General features: G+C 45.6%; 1 protein-coding gene across 5 annotated transcripts in view; it reads right to left on the reverse strand.

Annotated features, from left to right (window-relative positions):
- The window catches only part of arap3 (ArfGAP with RhoGAP domain, ankyrin repeat and PH domain 3), a 482,966-nt gene that overhangs the window by 309,604 nt on the left and 149,927 nt on the right, over positions 1-23,435 (reverse strand). For all 5 annotated transcript variants that reach the window (XM_078231730.1, XM_078231729.1, XM_078231727.1 and 2 more), the window contains exons 5-6: positions 19,706-19,826; positions 9,611-9,795 (exon numbers count right to left, since the gene is read on the reverse strand). In XM_078231730.1, the coding sequence (XP_078087856.1) occupies positions 9,611-9,795; positions 19,706-19,826 (306 nt within the window). The remainder of the gene's footprint in view (positions 1-9,610; positions 9,796-19,705; positions 19,827-23,435) is intronic.

Below are 23,435 nucleotides of genomic sequence, written 5' to 3' on the forward strand. Positions count from 1 at the left end.
ACTGACAGCATCTATAAGGAGAGAAACAGAGTTAATGTTATGAGTCCTTTTGCTCTTTGTTAGAATCACAGAGAGGAAGAATGTATTAGATTTTAAAACAATTTAAAGATTGCTTTAGATCAAATTATAAATTGGCCAAAGAAATTGGTAAACCCAAGGATTGGGAACAAATTAGAATCCCAGAAAGAAGGACCAAGAAACTTACAAAGAGTCACAGAGTCATAGAGGTTTACAGCATGGAAACAGGCCCTACGGCCCAACTTGTCCATGCCGCCTTTTTTTTTAAAACCCCTAAGCTAATCCCAATTGCCCGCATTTGGTCCATATCCCTCTATATCCATCGTACCCATGTAATTATCTAAATGCTTTTTAAAAGATAAAATTGTACCTGCCTCTACGAATACCTCTCGCAGCTTGTTCCGGACACTCACCACCCTCTGTGTGAAACAATTGCCCCTCTGGACACTTCTGTATCTCTCCCCTCTCACCTTAAACCTATGCCCTCTAGTTTTAGACTCCCCTACCTTTGGGAAAAGATATTGACTATCTAGCTGATCTGTGCCCCTCATTATTTCATAGACCTCTATAAGATCACCCCTCAGCCTCCTACACTCCAGAGAAAAAAGTCCCAGTCTATTCAGACTCTCCTTATAACTCAATCCACCAAGTCCCAGTAGCATCCTAGTAAATCTTTTCTGCACTCTTTCTAGTTTAATAATATCCTTTCTATAATAGGGTGACCAGAATTGCACACAGTATCCCAAGTGTGGCCTTACCAATGTCTTGTACAACTTCAACAAGACATTCCAACTCCTGTATTCAATGTTCTGACCGATGAAACCAAGCATGCCGAATGCCTTCTTCACAACTCTGTCCACCTGTGACTCCACTTTCAAGGAGCTATGAACATGTACCCCGAGATCTCTTTGTTCTATAACTCTCCCCAATGCCCTACCATTAACTGAGTAAGTCCTGCCCTGGTTCAATCTATCAAAATGCATCACCTCGCATTTGTCTAAATTAAACTCCATCTGCCATTCGTCAGCCCACTGGCCCAATTGATCAAGATCCCATTGCAATTGGAGATACCTTTCTTCACTGTCCACTATGCCACCAATCTTAGTGTCATCTGCAAACTTAAATTAACCATGCCTCCTATATTCTCATCCAAATCATTAATATAAATTGCAAATAACAGTGGACCCAGCACTGATCCCTGAGGCACACTGCTGGTCACAGGCCTCCGCTTGAAAAACAATTCTCTACAACCACCCTCTGGCTTCTGTCAAGAAGCCAATTTTGCATCCATTTAGATACCTCACCCTGGATCCTGTGAGATTTAACCTTATGCAACAAACTACCATGCGGTACCATAAGACCATAAGACCATAAGACATAGGAGCGGAAGTAAGGCCATTCGGCCCATCGAGTCCACTCCACCATTCAATCATGGTTGATTTCAACTCCATTTACCCGCTCTCTCCCCATAGCCCTTAATTCCTCGAGAAATCAAGAATTTATCAATTTCTGTCTTGAAGACGCTCAACGTCTCGGCCTCCACAGCCCTCTGTGGCAATGAATTCCACAGACCCACCACTCTCTGGCTGAAGAAATTTCTCCTCATCTCTGTTCTAAAGTGACTCCCTTTTATTCTAAGGCTGTGCCCCCGCGTCCTAGTCTCCCCTGTTAATGGAAACAACTTCCCTACGTCCATCCTATCTAAGCCGTTCATTATCTTGTAAGTTTCTATCAGATCTCCCCTCAACCTCCTAAACTCCAATGAATATAATCCCACGATCCTCAGACGTTCATCGTATGTCAGGCCTACCATTCCTGGGATCATCCGTGTGAATCTCCGCTGGACCCGCTCCAGTGCCAGTATGTCCTTCCTGAGGTGTGGGGCCCAAAATTGCTCACAGTACTCCAAATGGGGCCTAACCAGTGCTTTATAAAGCCTCAGAAGTACATCCCTGCTTTTGTATTCCAAGCCTCTTGAGATAAATGACAACATTACATTTGCTTTCTTAATTACGGACTCAACCTGCAAGTTTACCTTTAGAGAATCCTGGACTAGGACTCCCAAGTCCCTTTGCACTTTAGCATTATGAATTTTGTCACCGTTTAGAAAATAGTCCATGCCTCTATTCTTTTTTCCAAAGTGTACGACCTCGCACTTGCCCACGTTGAATTTCATCAGCCACTTCTTGGACCACTCTCCTAAACTGTCTAAATCTTTCTGCAGCCTCCCCACCTCCTCAATACTACCTGCCCCTCCACCTATCTTTGTATCATCGGCAAACTTGGCCAGAATGCTCCCAGTCCTGTCATCTAGATCGTTAATATATAAAGAGAACAGCTGTGGCCCCAACACTGAACCCTGCGGGACACCACTTGTCACCGGTTGCCATTCTGAGAAAGAACCTTTTATCCCAACTCTCTGCCTTCTGTCTGACAGCCAATCGTCAATCCATGTTAGTACCTTGCCTCGAATACCATGGGCCCTTATTTTACTCAGCAGTCTCCCGTGAGGTACCTTGTCAAAGGCCTTGCTAAAGTCCAAGTAGACAACATCAACTGCACTACCCTCATCTACCTTCTTGGTTACCCCTTCAAAAAACTCAATCAAATTTGTGAGACATGATTTTCCACTCACAAAGCCATGCTGACTGTCCCTAATCAGTATTTGCGTCTCTAAATGCCTGTAGATCCTGTCTCTCAAAATACCTTCCAACAATTTACCCACCACAGGTGTGAGGCTCACTGGCCTGTAGTTCCCAGGCTTTTTCCTGCAGCCCTTTTTAAACAAAGGCACAACATTTGCCACTCTCCAATCTTCAGGCACCTCACACGTGACAATCGATGATTCAAATATCTCAGCGAGGGGACCCGCAATTTCCTCCCTAGCCTCCCACAATGTCCTGGGATACACTTCATCAGGTCCCAGGGATTTATCTACCTTGATGCGCTTTAAGACTTCCAGCACCTCCTTCTTTGTAATATGTACACTCCTCAAGACATCACTATTTATTTCCCCAAGTTCCCTAACATCCATGCTTTTCTCAACAGTAAATACTGATGAGAAATATTCATTTAGGATCTCACCCATCTCTTGTGGATCCGCCCATAGATGACCTTGTTGGTCCTTAAGAGGCCCTACTCCCTCCCTTGTTACTCTTTTGCCCTTTATTTATTTGTAGAAGCTCTTTGGATTCTCCTTTGCCTTATCTGCCAAAACAATTTTGTGTCCCCTTTTTGCCCTCCTGATTTCTCTCTTAACTCTACTCCTACACCCCCTATACTCTTCAAGGGATTCACTTGATCCCAGCTGCCTATGCATAGAACATAGAACATAGAAAGCCACAGCACAAACAGGCCCTTCGGCCCACAAGTTGCGCCGATCACATCCCCACCTCTAGGCCTATCTATAGCCCTCAATCCCATTAAATCCCATGTACTCATCCAGAAGTCTCTTAAAAGACCCCAACGAGTTTGCCTCCACCACCACCGACGTCAGCCGATTCCACTCACCCACCACCCTCTGAGTGAAAAACTTACCCCTGACATCTCCTCTGTACCTACCCCCCAGCACCTTAAACCTGTGTCCTCTCGTAGCAACCATTTCAGCCCTTGGAAATAGCCTCTGAGAGTCTACCCTATCTAGACCTCTCAACATCTTGTAAACCTCTATCAGGTCACCTCTCATCCTTCGTCTCTCCAGGGAGAAGAGACCAAGCTCCCTCAACCTATCCTCATAAGGCATGCCCCCCAATCCAGGCAACATCCTTGTAAATCTCCTCTGCACCCTTTCAATGGCTTCAACATCTTTCCTGTAATGAGGTGACCAGAACTGCGCGCAGTACTCCAAGTGGGGTCTAACCAGGGTCCTATAAAGCTGCAGCATTATCTCCCGACTCCTAAACTCAATCCCTCGATTAATGAAGGCCAGTACGCCGTACGCCTTCTTGACCGCATCCTCCACCTGCGAGGCCGATTTAAGAGTCCTATGGACCCGGACCCCAAGGTCCTTCTGATCCTCTACACTGCTAAGAATGGTACCCTTCATATTATACTGCTGCTTCATCCCATTGAATCTGCCAAAATGGATCACTACACACTTATCCGGGTTGAAGTCCATCTGCCACTTCTCCGCCCAGTCTTGCATTCTATCTATGTCTCGCTGCAACTTCTGACATCCCTCCAAACTATCCACAACACCACCTACCTTGGTGTCATCAGCAAACTTACCAACCCATCCCTCCACTTCCTCATCCAGGTCATTTATGAAAATGACAAACAGCAAGGGTCCCAGAACAGATCCCTGGGGCACTCCACTGGTCACTGACCTCCATGCAGAGAAAGACCCCTCCACAGCCACTCTCTGCCTTCTGCAGGCAAGCCAGTTCTGGATCCACAAGGCAACAGCCCCTTGGATCCCATGCCCTCTCACTTTCTCAAGAAGTCTTGCATGGGGGACCTTATCGAACGCCTTGCTGAAGTCCATATAGACCACATCCACCGCTCTTCCTTCGTCAATGTGTTTGGTCACATTTTCAAAGAACTCAACCAGGCTCGTAAGGCACGACCTGCCCTTGACAAAGCCGTGCTGACTACTTTTGATCATACTAAACTTCTCTAGATGATCATAAATCCTGTCTCTCAGGATCCTCTCCATCAACTTACCAACCACTGAGGTTAGACTCACCGGTCGGTAATTTCCTGGGCTGTCCCTGTTCCCTTTCTTGAATATAGGGACCACATCTGCAATCCTCCAATCCTCCGGAACCTCTCCCGTCTCCATCGACGATGCAAAGATCATCGCCAAAGGCTCCGCAATCTCCCCCCTCGCCTCCCACAGTAACCTGGGGTACATCCCATCCGGTCCCGGCGACTTACCAACCTTGATGCCATTCAATAGTTCCAACACATCCTCTTTCTTTATGTCCACATGCTCGATCCTTTCTGTCCACCGCAAACCAGCAGTACAACCACCCAGATCCCTTTCCACCGTGAATACCGAGGTAAAGTATTCATTAAGCACCTCCGCCATTTCTAACGGTTCCGCACAAACTTTTCCCCCTTCACCTTTTAAGGATCCTATGCCTTCACATCTCATCCTTTTACTCTTGACATATTTGTAGAAAGCCTTGGGATTCTCCTTAATCTTACCCGCCAAGGCCTTCTCATGACCCCTTCTCGCTCTCCTAATTTCCTTCTTAAGCTCCTTGCTACATCCCGTATACTCCTCTAAATCCTTAACACCTCCTAGCACTCTGAACCTTCTGTACGCCTCTCTTTTCTTATTCACCAGGTTCATCACAACCTTCGTGCACCACGGTTCCCGTACCCTACCAACACCCCCCTGTCTCATCGGAACGTTGTCATGCAGAGCTCCAGACAAACATTCCTTGAAAATCCTCCACTTTCCTTCGGTACTTTTCCCCAAGAATGCCTCCTTCCAATTTACCCGTCTAATTTCCTCCCTGATGACACTGTATTTCCCTTTACTCCAGAGAAACACTTTCCTAGCCTGCCTGATCCTATCTCTTTCCAATGCTATCGTGAAGGAGATAGAATTATGATCGCTATCCCCAAGATGCTCACCCACCGAGAGATCCTCCACCTGTCCAGGTTCATTAGCCAGCACCAGATCAAGTACAGCCTCTCCTCTCGTAGGCTTATCCACATACTGTGTCAGGAAACTCTCCTGGACACACCTAACAAACTCCTCTCCATCCAAACCCCTAGGGATATTCCAATCTATGTTTGGGAAATTAAAATCTCCCATCACGACAACTCTGTTATTCCTACATCTCTCCAGGATCTGTTTCCCCATCTGCTCCTCAACATCATGTCATGTGCCTCTTCCTTCTTCTTGACCAGGGCCTCAATATCCCGAGTCATCCAGGGTTCCCTTCTTCTGCCAGCCTTGCTCTTCGTTCCAAGAGGAATGTGTTTACCCTGAACCCTGGTTAACACACTTTTGAAAGCGTGCCACTTATCAGACATCCCTTTGCCTTCCCACAGACTACCCCAATTAACTTTTGAAAATTCCTGCCTGATACCATCAAAATTGGCCTTGCCCCAATTAGAATTTTAACTTTTGGGCCAGACCGATCTTTCTCCAATGCTATCTGAAAACCAATAGAATTATGGTCACTGGTCCCAAAGTGATCCCTCACTAACACTTCTGTCACCTGCCCTTCCTTATTTCCCAAGAGGAGCTCAAGTTTTGCCCCCTCTCTAGTCGGGCCATCCACATACTGAATGAGAAATTCCTCCTGAATACACTCAACAAATTTCTCTCCATCTGACCCTCTAATACTATGGCTGTCCCAGTCAATGTTGGGAAAGTTAAAATCTCCTACTATGACCACTCTATTTTTCTTGGAGCTATCTGTAATCTCCTTACATATTTGCTCCTCAATTTCCCGCCAACTATTTGGGGGCCTATAGTACAACGCTATCAAAGTAATTTCTCCTTCTTATTCCTCAGTTCTACCCATATAGACTCAGTGGCCAAACCCTCGAATATATCCCCTCTCAGTATGGCCGTGATGTTCTCCCTAATCAAAAGTGCAACTTCCCCTCCTCTCTTACCTCCCATTCTATCTTTCCTATCGCATCTGTACCCTGGAACATTGAGCTGCCAGTCCTGTCCCTCCCTTAGCTATGTTTCAGTAATTGCTATAATATCCCAGTCCCATGTACCCATCCATGTCCTGAGTTCATCTGCCTTGCCCGTCAGGCCTCTTGCATTGAAACAAATGCAGTTTAATCTGGACTTCCCTTGCTTTCTGTCCTGCTTTTGCCTGATCTGTCTGGTACTAGGATTACCGGCACTGCCTTCACTACTTAATGTACTCTCTTTAACTTCTGTGCTGTCCTCAAACTTCTCTTCTGTCTGCTTTGGATGCCACCCCCAACCAAACTAGTTTAAACCCTCCCGAGTGGCTCTAGCAAACCTCCCCGCCAGGATGTTAGTCCCCCTCCAGTTCAGGTGTAACCCATCCCTCTTCAACAGGTCAGCCCTTCCCCAGAAAAGATCCCAATGATCCAAAAATCTAAATCCCTGCCCCCTGCACCAGCTCTGGAGTGGAAAAGAGAATCTGAATAACGGGAGAAGTTTAATCGTGCCGGTTCTCAACCTAGTACACATAATGAGGCACGTTGTTTTGTCTTTCACTCATCAGGACAAACACAAGAATGCCAAATTTCAAATAATCACAATAATTTGTCCTACAGGAGAAAAGAGTACTGATTGGTTTCAAATCAACTCTGATTGGCCGAGGCATTGCCAGGGAAAAAACAACAGGGAACTATATGCTCCCCAAGCTCGCAGATAAACCAAAAAAAGGGGCAAGGCTTGAATATATTAATTTGTTTACAGCAGGCTTCTGCAATGAATGATTGTCACATGTAGCAAGCGTATATAAGCGTATCTAATTGTATATAAGCGTATTTAAACGTATTTAAGCGTATATAAGCATAAATGAGCCACGGCATCAACTCAACTAATTATCTTCAATCAAATCCACTTTACCCTCTGTACAAATTATTGGGATCATTTGAAATTTGGTATTCTTGTGTTTGTCCTGATGAGTGCACGATAAAAGGCTTCAGCAACATGTTGTTCTCTTCAGCAATATTCATGTTCGATACAAGGACTGTTAATATAATTTCAACCCAAAAATAATCTGTTGACATTACAAACACTTAAGCCTCACATCAGGATGTGATGGAATACTCTCCACACACCTGGATAAGTGCAGGCAAGCCTGCATGACTAACTCTCCATCCAACACCCTCTATATTCACTCACCCCACCACCAGCGTACAGCGGCAGCGAAGTGTACCAACTACAAGATGCACTGCAGCAACTCACCAAGGTTCCTTGAGCAGGACATTCCAAACTCTCTGGGGGTTTAATGGCAGCAGATACATCTGAACACAAGAGCAAAATCCTGCAGATGCTGAAAATCTTAAATAAGACCTGAAGGAAGGTCACACCCAGAAACATTAACTCTAATTCCCACTCCATAGATACGATCCAATCTGCTGAGAATTTCTAGTATTTTCAGTGTTAATTTCATGGGAACACCTCCATCTGGAAGTTTCCCTCCAAGCCACTCACCAACCCAATTTGGGACTATATCATTGCTCTTCCACTGTCACTGGTTTAAAATCTGTGGGCGGGGCCTATTCCCACCAGAGAGGCCGGCAGTGTAGCGCTGAGCGAGTCTCTGCACATTGCCAATCTGTCAGAGCCGAGAGTGGTGCATGCACAGTAGCCCCGCATGATGGCCTCCCGATTGATCATAGAAATTATAGAAGAGATCATAGAAACCCTACAGTACAGAAAGAGGCCATTCGGCCCATCAAGTCTGCACCGACCACAATCCCACCCAGGCCCTACCCCCATATCCCTACACATTTTACCCGCTAATCCCTCTAATTTATGCATCCCAGGACACTGAGGGGCAATTTTAGCATGGCCAATCAACCTAACCCGCACATCTTTGGACTGTGGGAGGAAACCGGAGCACCCGGAGGAAACCCACGCAGACACGAGGAGAATGTGCAAACTCCACACAGACAGTGACTCAAGCCGGGAATCGAACCCAGGTCCCTGGAGCTGTGAAGCAGCAGTGCTAACCACTGTGCTACCGTGCCGCCCCACGTGCTGGCCAGCCCCACGACCCCGGTTCTCCATCCCCCCACAGCCTGATCGCTGGCCCCCCCAACCATCCCTGGGCCCAGCCCCAACACCCAGCACCTATCTCCAGCCCCCCTTCGATTCCCCCCCTGACAGTTACCTCCGCCCACAGCGCCGACTCCCCTAGCCCGCCCCGATCGCTGGCCTCCCTTCTTCCCCCACCAATCCTGTCTGCAGAGTGGCAGCAGGACCCCCACCCCCAACTACTGCTCCTCCAGGTCCTGCCCCATCAGTTTCCACCCTCCCTAGACCCTTCCCCCCATAGGCCTCGCCCCTTTGGCACTGTCCGATGTCCGGTGGGCAGTGCCAAGGTGCCCATGCCTGGGGGTACACCCCCCCACCGCCAGATCCTCTGTGAGGCCCAATTGACCCCCTTCATTCCAGAGGGGTCAGGCTGCTAGTTCCCTATTAGTGGGGAGCTATTGTAAACCTGGCTGGAGTGTGGCGGAGGCGGAGGGGGGGGGGGGGGGGGCAAGAAACTTCAGTCCTAGGCCCACTAATCGCATTTAAAATATATTGAAATCTTTATTTAAATTATTTCTGCACCTCACCGTCCATTTCTCCATGGAGCAGACGCTGCCGGAAATGCGGCGCTGGGAGACGCTATCAGGGCCGGAATGCATGTGCACATCCTGCGCATTGCCCACTGTGAGATTCCCTGTTGTCACCCGGCGGGGGTAGAATTGCCCCCATTGTCTCTATCCTCTCTCCACAGAGGCTGTCAGACCTGCTGAGATTTTCCAACATTTTGAGATTCCAGCATCCGCAGTATTTTGCTTTATAAAGGTCCTATTCTGTTCTTTATAATTAATTCCCACTAAACTGACATTTTATGTGGAAAATATTGCTTCAGTTTATCCTCCTTTTGTTCCTCCCGCTATCCACACAATTCTTCACCTGTTCGTTTTTGTACAACCACAGGATATTGCTGTTGAGGGCAGCGTAGACTTTCGATTTGTACCCCTTCATCTCCAAGGAACCGGACTTCTGACAGAAAGCCATTGATCCAGTCCGACGGGGAGAGGAGAAGTGATGTTCCTTGACTGCGTTCTGCAAATGTGTGCACCACTCATTTCTCTGCACTGAAATACAGAAAGAACGACATAATCAAACAACAACTTACATATTTATTACTGTTAACAGGAATAAATGTGCCAAGGATCTTCACACAAACATTCTCAACAAAGTTCCTCAGAGTCACATAAGGGGATATTAAGTCAGATGACCAAATGCTGGGTCAAAGAAGCAGCTTTTAAGAAATGTTTTAAATAAGGAAAGTCAGACAGAGAGATTACAAGGTTTAGAAAGGATATTCCAGAGGTTGGGGGTTAGGTAGCTGCAAAGAACAGGACATAGAAACATAGAAATTAGAAGCAGGAGTTGGCCATTCTACCCTTCAAGCCTGCTCTGCCATTCATTTTGATCATGGCTTATCATCGAATTCAATATCCTGATACCCACCCTTCCCCCCCATACCCCTTGATCCCTTTAGCCCCAAGAGCTATATCTAATTTCTTCTTGAAATCAGACAATGTTTTGGCCTCAACTACATTCTGTGGTCATGAATTCCACACATTCATCACCCTCTTGGTGAAGAAATTTCTCCTCACCTCAGTTCTAAAAGGTTTACCCCTTATCACTGCTGCCTCACAGCTCCAGGGACCTGGGTTCGATTCCCGGCTTGGGTCTATGTCTGTGTGGAGTTTGCACATTCTCCCCATGTCTGCGTGGGTTTCCTCCTGGTGCTCCGGTTTCCTCCCGCAGTCCAAAGATGTGCGGGTTAGGTTGATTGGCCATGCTAAATTGCCCCTTAGTGTCCTGGGATGTGTAGGCTCGCGGGATTAGCAGGGTAAATGTGTGGGGTTACGGGGATAGGGCCTGGGTGGGATTGTTGTCGGTGGAGACTCGATGGGCCGAATGGCCTCTTTCTGCATTGTAGGGATTCTATGATTCTTCTATGATTATCCTCCAACTATGACTCGTAGTTCTGTACTCTCCCACTATTGGGAACATTCTTTCTGAATCTACCCTGCCTAAACCTGTCAGAATTTTATAAGTTTCTATGAGATCCCCTCTCACTCTTCTAAACTCCAGTGAATATAATCCTAACCGACTTAGTCTCTCCTCATACGACAGACCTGCCATCCCAGGAATCAGCCTGCTAAACCTTTGCTGTACTTCCTCTATAGCAAGGACATCCTTCCTCAGATAAGGACACCAAAACTGCACACAATACTCCAGATGTGGTCTCACCAACGCCCTATACAATTACAGCAAATCATCCCTATCCCTATACTCAAATCCTCTCGCTATGAAGGCCAACATACCATTTGCCTTCTTTACTGCCTGCTGTACCTGCGCGCTTACTTTCAGCGACTGATGCACGAGGACTCCAAGGTCTCACAGAGTATCCACCTCTCTCAATTTACACCCATTTAAGTAATAATCTGTCTTCCTATTATTGCTACCAAAGTGGATAACCTCACATTTATCCACATTATGCTCCATCTGCCATGCAGACGCCCACACACTCAGCCTGTCCAAATCACACTGAAGCATCTCTGCATCCTCCTCACAGCTCACCCTCCCACCCAACTTTGTACCATCTGCAAATTTGGAGGTAATACATTCAGTTCCCTCTTCCAAATCAGATCTCCTCTCATCTTTCTAAATTCTAGTGAATACAGGTCCAGTCGAACCAATCTCTCCTCATATGACTGTCCCACCAACCCCAGTATCAGCCTGTGAATCTCTGCTGCCCCTCTCTCTGGCAAACAGAGTGTTAAGGTTTATTTTGTTGCATAAAATAAACTGTAAAACAGGAGAGATGATTGTTTAAGTTTATTTATTATTGTCGCAAGTAGGCTTACATTAATACTGCAATGAAGTCACTGTTACTGTGTGTGATTGTTGGTGTGGTAGAGAAATTGCTCATTGCAAGGATTCAATTCATTCTGGGGAATGATTTGCTAAATCGCAAATACTGCCCATGCTATTGTCGTAAACTCAACAGAGATTCACAGCAAGAGCACTCTGAATTGTCTCCAGATTGTGTGATGATGAGGTCACAGACACACAGATTAAACAGGAAGACAAGGGAGATGCCAAACCTCAGAGGCTGCATCTATTTTTGAAAATATTAGTCAGGAAGAGGAGATTACAGAGAATGAGGCTGATGTCTTTAGTTCCCTGAAGTGGACTTACAGCAGCATAATCCAAATTTACATAGAACATAGAAAAAATACAGCACAAACAAGCCCTTCGGCTCACAAGTTGCGCCGGTCATGTCCCTACCTACCTAGGCTTATATATAGGCTTACCTATAAAACTCAATCCTATTAAGTCCCATGTACTCATCCAGAAGTCTCTTCAAAGACCCTATCGAGTTTGCCTCCACCACCACTGCCGACGACACGAAGGTTGGTGGTGTTGTGGATAGGTTGGAGGGATGTCAGAAACTGCAGCGTGACATAGATAGGATGCAAGACTGGGCGGAGAAGTGGCAGATGGACTTCAACCCAGATAAATGACACCTGTCCAGGCTCATTAGCCAGTACCAGATTGAGCACAGCCTCTCCTCTTGTAGGCTTATCCACATGCTGTGTCAGGAAACCCTCCTGAACACACCTAACAAACTCCTCCCCATCCAAACCCCTTACCGTAGGGATATTCCAATCGATGTTTGGGAAATTAAAGTCCCCCATCACAACAACCCTGTTATTCCTACATCTCTCCGGGATCTGCAGGTTTAAACCAGTTATACCAGACAGCTCACTCTGAAACAGAGGCAAAACACATTCTGGAATGTTATTACCTCTAAGACACCATGTTAATGAGGAAATGGAGACACCCCATGTCTCTACAGATGAAAAGTGGGCGATCATCACTATATACCGATACCATCTGGGCACTGGAATGAAGTTTTAAGAGTGGCTCGTGAAATCCCAATGCTTGGATATTTGGCAATTGGGGATGCCCCTAATGAATCACAGAGGTTTACAGCATGAAACAGGCCTTTCGGCCCAATTTAATGAGTCAACAGGGTTGTCCTTTCAAGTTAATTTATGGTAAAGAAGTAAAGGGACAAGTCAAATTGATTCAGCAGAAATTAGTGAGTCAAAGTTCTGAAAATACTCTCCTGGATTATATGACAAAATTCAGAGAAAGATTAAATAGGCATGTGAGCTAACTAGGGAACATTTGAAGATTCCTCAACAAGTAATGAATTCAAATGTGAATAAAAAAGCCAAGTTGTTTTGTAGCTGGAAAAAAGTTTTCCCAGTGTCTGATCAATTGTTATACGCAAGGTTTAGTGGACATTAACAAATTGATAAAAAGTTTCTGTGAAGTAACCTATGTAGTAAATGCCCCAGACAGAAGAGTCAGTGAGTGTGACATGTAAATATGCTCAAAAAATACTTTGAGGGGATAAACAGGCGAGGATGCTGCTCGTAACAGGTGAGGAGGAACCAGAAATTTAAAATTCTGAAACTGACCTTCCTCTGATTCAATTGGAAAATGAGGAAAGACTTAAGAATCTAAATGTGAAACTAAATTACCTTCCAAAAACCTGTCAAAGTGATTTATTTACAAGAGCAGTCACACAAAACAATTTGTGGAAATAAGGCAGAGAAAACAGATCTGACTTTTCATGAAGTTGATGTGGGAAATTTCATTTCAATAAGGCGACACCGATATAGATTCAATTCAGTGAAATTAGTTGAGATGTAGGCAACATCCTCATAAATTTTCTCTTCACTCTTTCCAGTTTCTCAATGTCTTTCCGATAACAGGGTGACCAAAACTGTGCACGATACTCCAGGTGCAGCTTCACTAACAACTTATACAACTACAACTCCAATATTCAATGCCCCGACTGATGAAGGCCAGAGTGCTAAATGCCTTCATCACTGCCCTATCTACCTGTGACGCCGCTTTCAATGAACTATGTACTTGTACTCCGAGGTCCCTCTGTTCCTCAACACTCCCATTCGGTCAGCACGGTGACACAGTGGTTAGCACTGCTGTCTCACAGCTCCCGGGGCCGCGTTCAGTTCCCGGCTTCAGTTCCCGGCTTGGGTCACTGTCTGTGTGGAGTTTGCACGTTCTCCCTGTGTCTGCGTTGGTTTCCTCCAGGTGCTCCGGCTTCCTCCCACAGTCCAAAGACATGCTGGTTAGATGCATTGGCCATGCTAAATTGCCCCTTAGTGTCCCGGGATGCGTAGATTAGAGGGATTAGTGAGGTAAATATGTGGGATTACGGGCTAGAGACTGGGTGGGATTATTGTCGGTGCAGACTCGATGGGCCAAATAGCCTCCTTCTATACTGTAGGGTTTCTATGTTTCATTCACTGTAGCCTACCTTGGTTTAACTTTCCAAAGTGCAACACCTCACACTTAGCTGTATTGAAATCCATTTGCCAATCCTTGGCACACTTCCCTAACTGATCAAGATCCCTCTGTAATTTTTAATAACCTTCTTCGCTATCAAACAATGATGAGACGGAGTACAGTAGAGATGCAGTCTGGAATTGTACCACCCTGCCAGCCATGGAAATCGCAACGGGTGAGAGGCAGACAATGGGAAGGTCTGTTAACCTTGGGTGGGATTTTACGGTTTTGGGACGAGCGAGTCTGTAAAATCCTGCCCATAAAAGTTGGTGAATCAGTGCAACGACAATAATCTTCCCCTTAATGTCAGTAAAATGAGGATCACCATTGACTTCAGGAAGCGTACTGGAGGACATGACCCTGTCTACGGGGATGAAATGGAAATGGTCGAGAGCTTCAGGTTTTTAGGTGTCCAGATCACCAACAACCTGTCCTGGTCCCGCCATGCCAAAACTATAGTTAAGAAAGCCCACCAACACCTCTACTTTCTCAGGAGGCTAAGGAAGAAGAAAAGAAAATTGATAAGGGAATGGCTGTCGATGTAGTTTATATGGACTTTAGTAAAGTCTTTGACAAGGTCCCACATGGCAGTCTGGTATAAAAACTAAAATCACATGGGATTCGGGGTGGGCTGGTTAGATGTATACAGAACTGGTTTGGTTATACAACACCAGGTTAAAGTCCAACAGGTTTATTTGGTAGCAAAAGCCACACAAGCTTTCGGAGCTCTAAGCCCCTTCTTCAGGTGAGTGGGAATTCTGTTCACAAACAGAGCATATGAAGACACAAACTCAATTTACATGAATAATGGTTGGAATGCGAATACTTACAACTAATCAAGTCTTTAAGAAACAAGTTTCTTAAAGACTTGATTAGTGTCTTCATATGCTCTGTTTGTGAACAGAATTCCCACTCACCTGAAGAAGGGGCTTGCAGCTCCGAAAGCTTGTGTGGCTTTTGCTACCAAATAAACCTGTTGGACTTTAACCTGGTGTTGTTAAACTTCTTACTGTGTTTACCCCAGTCCAACGCCGGCATCTCCACATCTTGGTTATACAAGACAGAGAGTAGCAGTGGAAGGGTGTTTTTCAGAATGGAGATCTGTAGCTGGTGGTGTTCCGCAGGGATCAGTGCTGGGACCTCCGTTGTTTGTAGTATATATAAATGATCTGGAGGATAATGTAGGCGGTCTGATTAGTAAGTTTTGCAGAATACACAAAGATTGGTGGAGTTGCTAATAGTGCCAAGGATTGTCAGAAGATACAACAGGATAGAGATAGATTGGAGACTTGGGCACAGAAATGGCAGATGGAGTTTAGTCCGGACAAATGCAAGGAGATCAATTTTGGAGGATCAAATGTACTTGTGAATTATACTGTAAATGGCAGAACCCTGAGGAACATTAACATACAGAGGGATCTGGGCGTGCAGGTCCACAGTTCCCTAAAAGTGGCAACACAGGCGGCCAAGGCGATTAAGAAGACATATGGCATGTTTGCCTTCATCAGCCGGGATATTGAGTATAGGAGTTGGGAAATCATGTTGCGGCTATATAAAACCTTGGTTTGGCCACATTTGGAGTACTGCGTGCAGTTCTGGTCACCACATTATCAGAAGGACATGGAAGCTTTGGAGAGAGTGCAAAGAAAGTTCACCAGGATGTTGCCTGGTCTTGAGGGTGTTGGCTATGAGGAAAGGTTGAATAAACGAGAATTGTTTTCACTGGAAAGATAGAGGCTGAGGGGAGACCTGATAGAAGTCGACAAAATTATGAGAGGCACAGACAGGATGGATAATCAGAGGCTTTTTCCCAGGGTGGAAGTGTCAATTACAAGGGGACACAGGTTAAAAGTGAGAGGGGGAAAGTTTTAAGGAGATGTGTGGGGTACGTTTTTCACGCAGAGAGTGGTGGGTGCCTGGAACGTGCTGCCAGAGGAGGTGGTGGAAGCAGGCGCATTAGCAACATTTAAGAGGCATCAGGAAGGGTACATGAATAGGGAGGGAATAGAGGAATACGGACCGAGTAAGGTCAGAAGGTTTTCTTTTAATTAGGGCATTATGATTGGCACAGGCTTGGAGGACCAAAGGGTTTGCACCTGTGCTGTCGAGTCATAGAGTCATAGAGGTTTACAGCATGGAAACAGGCCCTTCAGCCCAACTTGTCCATGCCGCCCTTTTTTTTAAAACCCCTAAGCTAATCCCAATTGCCCGCATTTGGCCCATATCCCTCTCTACCCATCGTACCCATGTAACTATCTAAATGTTTTTTAAAAGATAAAATTGTACCCGCCTCTACTACTATCTCTGGCAGCTTGTTCCAGACACTCACCACTCTGTGTGTGAAAATATTGCCCCTCTGGATACTTTTGTATCTCTCCCCTCTCACCTTAAACCTATGCCCTCTAGTTTTAGACTCCCCTACCTTTGGGAAAAGATATTGACTATCTACCTTGTCTATGCCTCTCATTATTTTACAGACCTCTATAAGATCACCCCTCAGCCCCTGCGCTCCAAAGAAAAAAGTCCCGGTCTATTCAGCCTCTCCTTATAACTCAATCCATCAAGTCCCAGTAGAATCCTAGTAAATCTTTTCTGCACTCTTTCTAGTGTAATTATATCCTTTCTATAATAGGGTGACCAGAATTGCACACAGTATTCCAAATGTGGTCTTACCAATATCTTGCACAACTTCAACAAGACATTCCAACTCCTGTATTCAATGTACTTTTCTTTGTTAGAACATAAAACATAGAACAGTACAGCACAGAACAGGCCCTTTGGCCCACGATGCTGTGCCGAGCTTTATCTGAAACCAAGGTCAAGCTATCCCACTCCCTATCATCCTGGTGTGCTCCATGTGCCTATCCAACAACCTCTTAAGTGTTCCTAAAGTGTCTGACTCCACTATCACTGCAGGCAGTCCATTCCACACCCCAAACACTCTCTGCGTAAAGAACCTACCTCGGACATCCTTCCTATATCTCCCACCATGAACCCTATAGTTATGCCCCCTTGTATTAGCTCCATCCACCCGAGGAAATAGTCTTTGAATGTTCACTCTATCTATCCCCTTCATCATTTTATAAACCTCTATTAAGTCAACCTCCTCCGCTCCAAAGAGAACAGCCCTAGCTCCCTCAACCTTTCCTCATAAGACCTACCCTCCAAACCAGGCAGCATCCTGGTAAATCTCCTTTGCACTCTTTCCAGTGCTTCCACATCCTTCTTATAGTGAGGTGACCAGAGCTGCACACAATATTCCAAATGTGGTCTCACCAAGGTCCTGTACAGTTGCAGCATAACCCCATGACTCTTAAACTCCAACCCCCTGTTAATAAAAGCTAACATACTATGGCCTTCTTCACAGCTCTATCCACTTGAGTGGCAACCTTCAGAGATCTGTGGATATGGACCCCAAGATCTCTCTGTTCCTCCACAGTCTTCAGAACCCTACCTTTGACCCTGTAATCCACATTTAAATTAGTCCTACCAAAATGAATCACCTCACGTTTATCAGGGTTAAACTCCATCTGCCATTTTTCAGCCCAGCTTTGCATCCTATCTATGTCTCTTTGCAGTCTCCAACAGCCCTCCACCTCATCCACTACTCCAGCAATCTTGGTGTCGTCAGCAAATTTACTGATCCACCCTTCAGCCCCCTCCTCTAGGTCATTAATAAAAATCACAAAGAGCAGAGGACCAAGCACTGATCCTTGTGACACTCCGCTAGCAACCTGCCTCCAGTCCGAAAATTTTCCACCACCACCACCTTCTATCTTCGATCAGATAGCCAGTTACCTATCCAATCGGCCAACTTTCCCTCTATCCCATACCTCCTTACTTTCATCTTAAGCCGACCATGGGGGACCTTATCAAACGCCTTACTAAAGTCCATGTATATGACATCAACTGCCCTACCTTCATCAACACACATAGTTACCTCCTCAAAAAATTCTATCAAATTTATGAGGCATGACTTGCCCTTCACGAATCCGTACTGACTATCCCAGATTAATCCGCATCTTTCTAAATGTTCGTAAATCCCAATCAATTTACCAATTTGCCAAACCAAATCAACTTACCAACCACTGAAGTAAGACTAACTGGCCTATAATTACCAGGGTCATTTCTATTCCCTTTCTTAAACAGAGAAACAACATTCGCCACTCTCCAGTCCTCTGGCACCATCCCCGTGGACAGCGAGGACCCAAAGATCAAAGCCAAAGGCTTTGCAATCTCATCCCTTGCCTCCCAAAGAATCCTAGGATATATTTCATCAGGCCCAGGGGACTTATCGACATTCAGTCTATTCAAAACTGCTAGTACATCCTCCCTCCGAACATCTACTTCCTCCAGCCTATTAGCCTGTTCTTTGTTCTTTGAAATTTGGCATGTCAGCTATGACTCTCACCAACTTTTACAGATGCACTATAGAAAGCATTCTTTCTAGTTGTATCACAGCTTGATATGGCTCCCGCTCTGCCCAAGACCGCAAGAAACTACAAAAGATCATGAATGTAGCCCAATCCATCACACAGACCAGCCTCCCATCCATTGACTCTGTTGACACTTCCTCAGGAAAGCAACCAGCATAATTAAGGACCCCACGCACCCTGGACATTCTCTCTTCAACCTTCTTCTGTCGGGAAAAAGATACAAAAGGCTGAGGTCACGTCCCAACCGACTCAAGAACAGCTTCTTTCCTGCTACCATCAGACTTTTGAGTTGACTTACCTTGCATTAAGTTGATCTTTCTCGACACCCTGGCTATGACTGTAACATTACATTCTGCACTCTCTTGTTTCCTTCTCTATGAACGGGATGCTTTGTCTGTATAGCGCGCAAGGAACAATACTTTTCACTGAATGTTAATACATGTGACAATAATAAACCAATTCAAATCAAATCAATGGGGGTGAGGGGGGGAGGGATCGGCCATCAGGGTCAGGGGAGGGCATGGAGGAGAGAGGGAGGTGGGAGGGTAAGGCAATCAGGGGGGATATGCTTGGTGGTATACTGGGAGGGAGAGCAGAGTGACCCCGGCCTCTCGAGCAGGGTTAGCCCTGTCCCCCACCCACACCCCCCCACCCTGCCCCCCTCCATCACTGGCATGAATCACCTGACGGCCTCTGTATTGCACAGAATGCCGTAAGTTATCAACACTTAGCTCACCCCAAAGACGGGCAGGGAAACCTCCCATTTTCTCACTTGTTGGGCACTTAGATTTATTTTGGGAAAATCGCGTCCACGGTCTTTGTGATCTCTCTGGTTTTGGCAGCATTACTGTAGCGTTAGCTATTTTCTGTAAGATGAGCATCCAGACTTATTAATTTGTAATGAGTAATATTTGAAAGGAAAATGTTCAAGGTCACGTTTTACATCAGATTTCTTGGCGCTTTCTTTGAGGCCGGGGGGGGGGGCGGGGGGTTGGGGGGGCGGGGGGCAGTGCTGCGGGAGACTCATTAAGTTGGTGTGAATTGTTAAACTGTGGTGCAGAGTCAGCGGGTGTGAAAACTCCATGTCAGACTGCCTCAAGCCCAAGATTGGCGAATGTTAGTAATGTCCCGACAGGATATAAATGAACAGCAAAATAAAACTGACCTTCAGTCTCTGCCCGAAAAACATAAACTCTGTGGCTTGTAACTACTTCAAACTTATTTTCCTTTGCTGCTCTTGCCATTTGCAATACAGTCAGGGGGATCACTCCTTTCGGATATGGGTCCTAGAAAGATGGAGATACTGTCAGAAAATAAATACAATTCTTCAAAAATAACACACAACTAGAACAAGAACAGTTTGATAAGAACATCTGCAATGAATGACTTTAGCAGCTTGGAATTGTGCTGGATGGAATTAGTTTGTGTACAGGTTAATAAACAAGGTCCTGAGTGAAACAGCCCACAACTGTGTCCACATTGTATTTGCTATTAGTACAGATCATTGAATCATAGAATGTCACAGAGCGAGGCCACTTGGCCCATCGCCTCTGTGCTCAAATATCCTCACAGCTACTTTCTAAAATTTAAAAATTGGACTATGACGTTTAAATTTTTGAAGCTATTTTTGAGGTCCCAGAGGATTGGAGGATAGCTAATGTGGTCCCGTTATTTAAGAAGGGTAGGAAGGATAACCCGGGTCATTATTGGCCGGTGAGCTTGACGTCCGTGGTGGGGAAGTTGTTGGAGAAGATTCTTAGAGATAGGATGTATGCGCATTTAGAAAGGAATAACTCATTAACGATAGTCAGCATGGTTTTGTGAGAGGGAGGTCATGCCTCACTAACCTGGTGGAGTTTTTGGAGGAAGTGACCAGAATGGTTGACGAGGGAAGGGCCGTGGATGTCGTCTATATGGACTTTAGTAAAGCGTTTGACAAAGTCCCACATAAAGAACAAAGAACAATACAACACAGGAACAGGCCCTTTGGCCCTCCAAGCCCGTGCCGCTCCCTGGTACAAACTAGACCATTCTTTTGTATCCCTCCATTCCCACTCCGTTCATATGGCTATCTAGATAAGTCTTAAATGTTCCCAGTGTGTCCGCCTCCACCACCTTGCCTGGCAGCGCATTCCAGGCCCCCACCACTCTCTGTGTAAAATATGTCCTTCTGATATCTGTGAAGGGCCGTGGATGTCGTCAATATGGACTTTAGTAAAGCGTTTGACAAAGTCCCTCATGGTAGGTTGGTGAAAAAGGTTGGATCTCATGGGATAAAGGGGGAATGGCTAGATGGGTGGAGAACTGGCTTGGTCACAGAAGACAGAAGGAGGTAGTGGAAGGGTCTTTTTCCGGCTGGAGGCCTGTGACTAGTGGTGTTCCGCAGGGCTCTGTATTGGGACCTCTGCTGTTTGTGATTTATATCAACGATCTGGAAGAAGGTGTAAATGGGGTGATCAGTAAGTTTGCAGACGACACAAAATTGGCAGGACTTGCAGATAGTGAGGAGCATTGTCAGAAGCTACAGAAGGATATAGATAGGCTGGAAATTTGGGCAAAGAAATGGCAGATGGAGTTCAGTCCTGATAAATGTAAAGTGATGCATTTTGGTAGAACTAATGTAGGGAGGAGCTATACAATAAATGGCAGAATCATAAAGGGTGTAGATACGCAGAGGGACCTGGGTGTGCAAGTCCACAGATCCTTGAAGGTGACGTCACAGGTGGAAAAGGTGGTGAAGAAGGCATATGGCATGCTTGCCTTTATAGGACGGGGCATAGAGTATAAAAGTTGGGGTCTGATGTTGCAGATGTATAGAACGTTGGTTCGGCCGCATCTGGAATACTGCGTCCAGTTCTGGTTGCCACACTACCAACAGGACGTGGAGGCTTTGGAGAGAGTACAGAGGAGGTTTACCAGGATGTTGCCTGGTATGGAGGGGCTTTGTTATGAGGAGAGATTGGGTAAACTGGGGTTGTTCTCCCTGGAAAGACGGAGGATGAGGGGAGACTTAATAGAGGTGTATAAAATTATGAAAGGCATAGATAGGGTGAACGGTGGGAAGCTTTTCCCCAGGTCGGTGGTGACATTCACGTGGGGTCATAGGTTCAAGGTGAAGTGGGGGGAGGTTTAACACAGATATCAGAAGGACATATTTTACACAGAGGGTGGTGGGGGCCTGGAATGCGCTGCCAGGCAAGGTGGTGGAGGCGGACACACTGGGAATGTTTAAGACTTATCTAGACAGCCATATGAACGGAGTGGGAATGGAGGGATACAAAAGAATGGTCTAGTTTGTACCAGGGAGCAGCACGGGCCTGGAGGGCCGAAGGGCCTGTTCCTGTGCTGTATTGTTCTTTGTTCTATGTCTGGCTGTGATGCTCAAACAATGAGAGTAATTCAGCAATATCACAGCGCCTTACACCTCATTATCTCTGAAGAGATGTGAATGACTTTTTTTTCATTTATTCATGGGACATGGGCGTTGCTGGCTGGCCATTTATTGGCCATCCCTAGTTGCCTTGGAGCAACCACTTTGCTGTGGCTCTGAAGTCACATGTAGGCCAGACCAGGTAAGGACGAGAGATTTCCTTCCCTAAAGGACATTAGTGAACCAGATGTGTTTCTACAACCATCAACAAGTGATGGTCATCAGTAGATTCTCAATTCCAGATTTCTTTTATTGAATTCAAATTCCACCATCTGCCATGGCAGGATTCGAACCCGGGTCCCCAAAATATCACCCTGAGTTCTGGATTAATTGTCTAGCGATAATATCACTAAGCCATCACCTCCAACTGCTTTATCGCTGCCTATCTCATTGTGGTAGTCAATCCTCCTTGAATAGTGAATTATCCAGCATGAGTTTTCAGCCTCTGTTAATGAATACACCATTGGTCCTTCTCTGGACTCACTTGAAACAATAATTCTTTACTGTGGCTCTTGCTCTGTAAAATTTCTTTCTCTATCCCTCTTTTATTGTCTGGATGTACAAGGGTCTATCATCCAGGACAAAGCAACCTGTTTGATTGCTGCCTCTCCCACAAGCATTCACTCTCTCCGCCACTGATGCACAGTGATCACCGTGTGTACCAGCTACAAGATGCACTGCTGGAACCCACCAAGGATCCTGCGTCAGCACTTCCCAAACCCACGACTATTACCATCTAGAAGGACAAGAGCAGCAGATACCTGGGAACACCACCACCTGCAAGTTCCCCTCCAAGCCAATCCTGGCTTGTAAACATATTGTCATTCCTTCACTGTCACTGGATCAAAATTGTGGAACTCCCTCCCTAACAGCATGGTGGGTGTATCTACACCTCAGTGGCTGCAGCAGTTCAAGAAGGCAGCTCACCATTGCCTTCTCAAGAACAACTAAGGATGAGCAATAATTGCTGATCTAGCCAGCGATGTTCACATCCCATAAGTTAAAAACCGAACCCTCGCTTCCATTCTGTTTCTCACTCCCTATTAGAACCCCAGGTTATAACCTAAATCTGGACAAATTCTGACCAAATCTGATTTCTGAATTCAATACGTGCTTTTCATTGGTCTTCTGTTAACTGCTTTTGATGTTCCTGAACATAAAACCTTCCAAACAAACGGAAGCTGATGTCCTTGTTGTATTTCTCATTTTCTCCTGGCTTTTGTGCAGGAATCTTTGGAAAAGATGAATTGAAAAACTCTCTGAAAGTCAACACGGAACACAACAACTGCAATTCTTGCAAATTGATCCATTCCAGCGTTGACTTTGCTGGTTGAAGATAATTATATTTCTTATGGATTGATAATGTCTTTTCATTTCATGTTGAGTGTAATATTATCTGCAACTCATGCTTCATAATGTGACTCAGATTAGACAGTTTGGATCCCCACCCTAAATTTGAGGGAAT

Source organism: Mustelus asterias, chromosome 16 (genome assembly GCF_964213995.1).
Source record: "Mustelus asterias chromosome 16, sMusAst1.hap1.1, whole genome shotgun sequence".
Taxonomy (NCBI): Eukaryota; Metazoa; Chordata; class Chondrichthyes; order Carcharhiniformes; family Triakidae; genus Mustelus; species Mustelus asterias.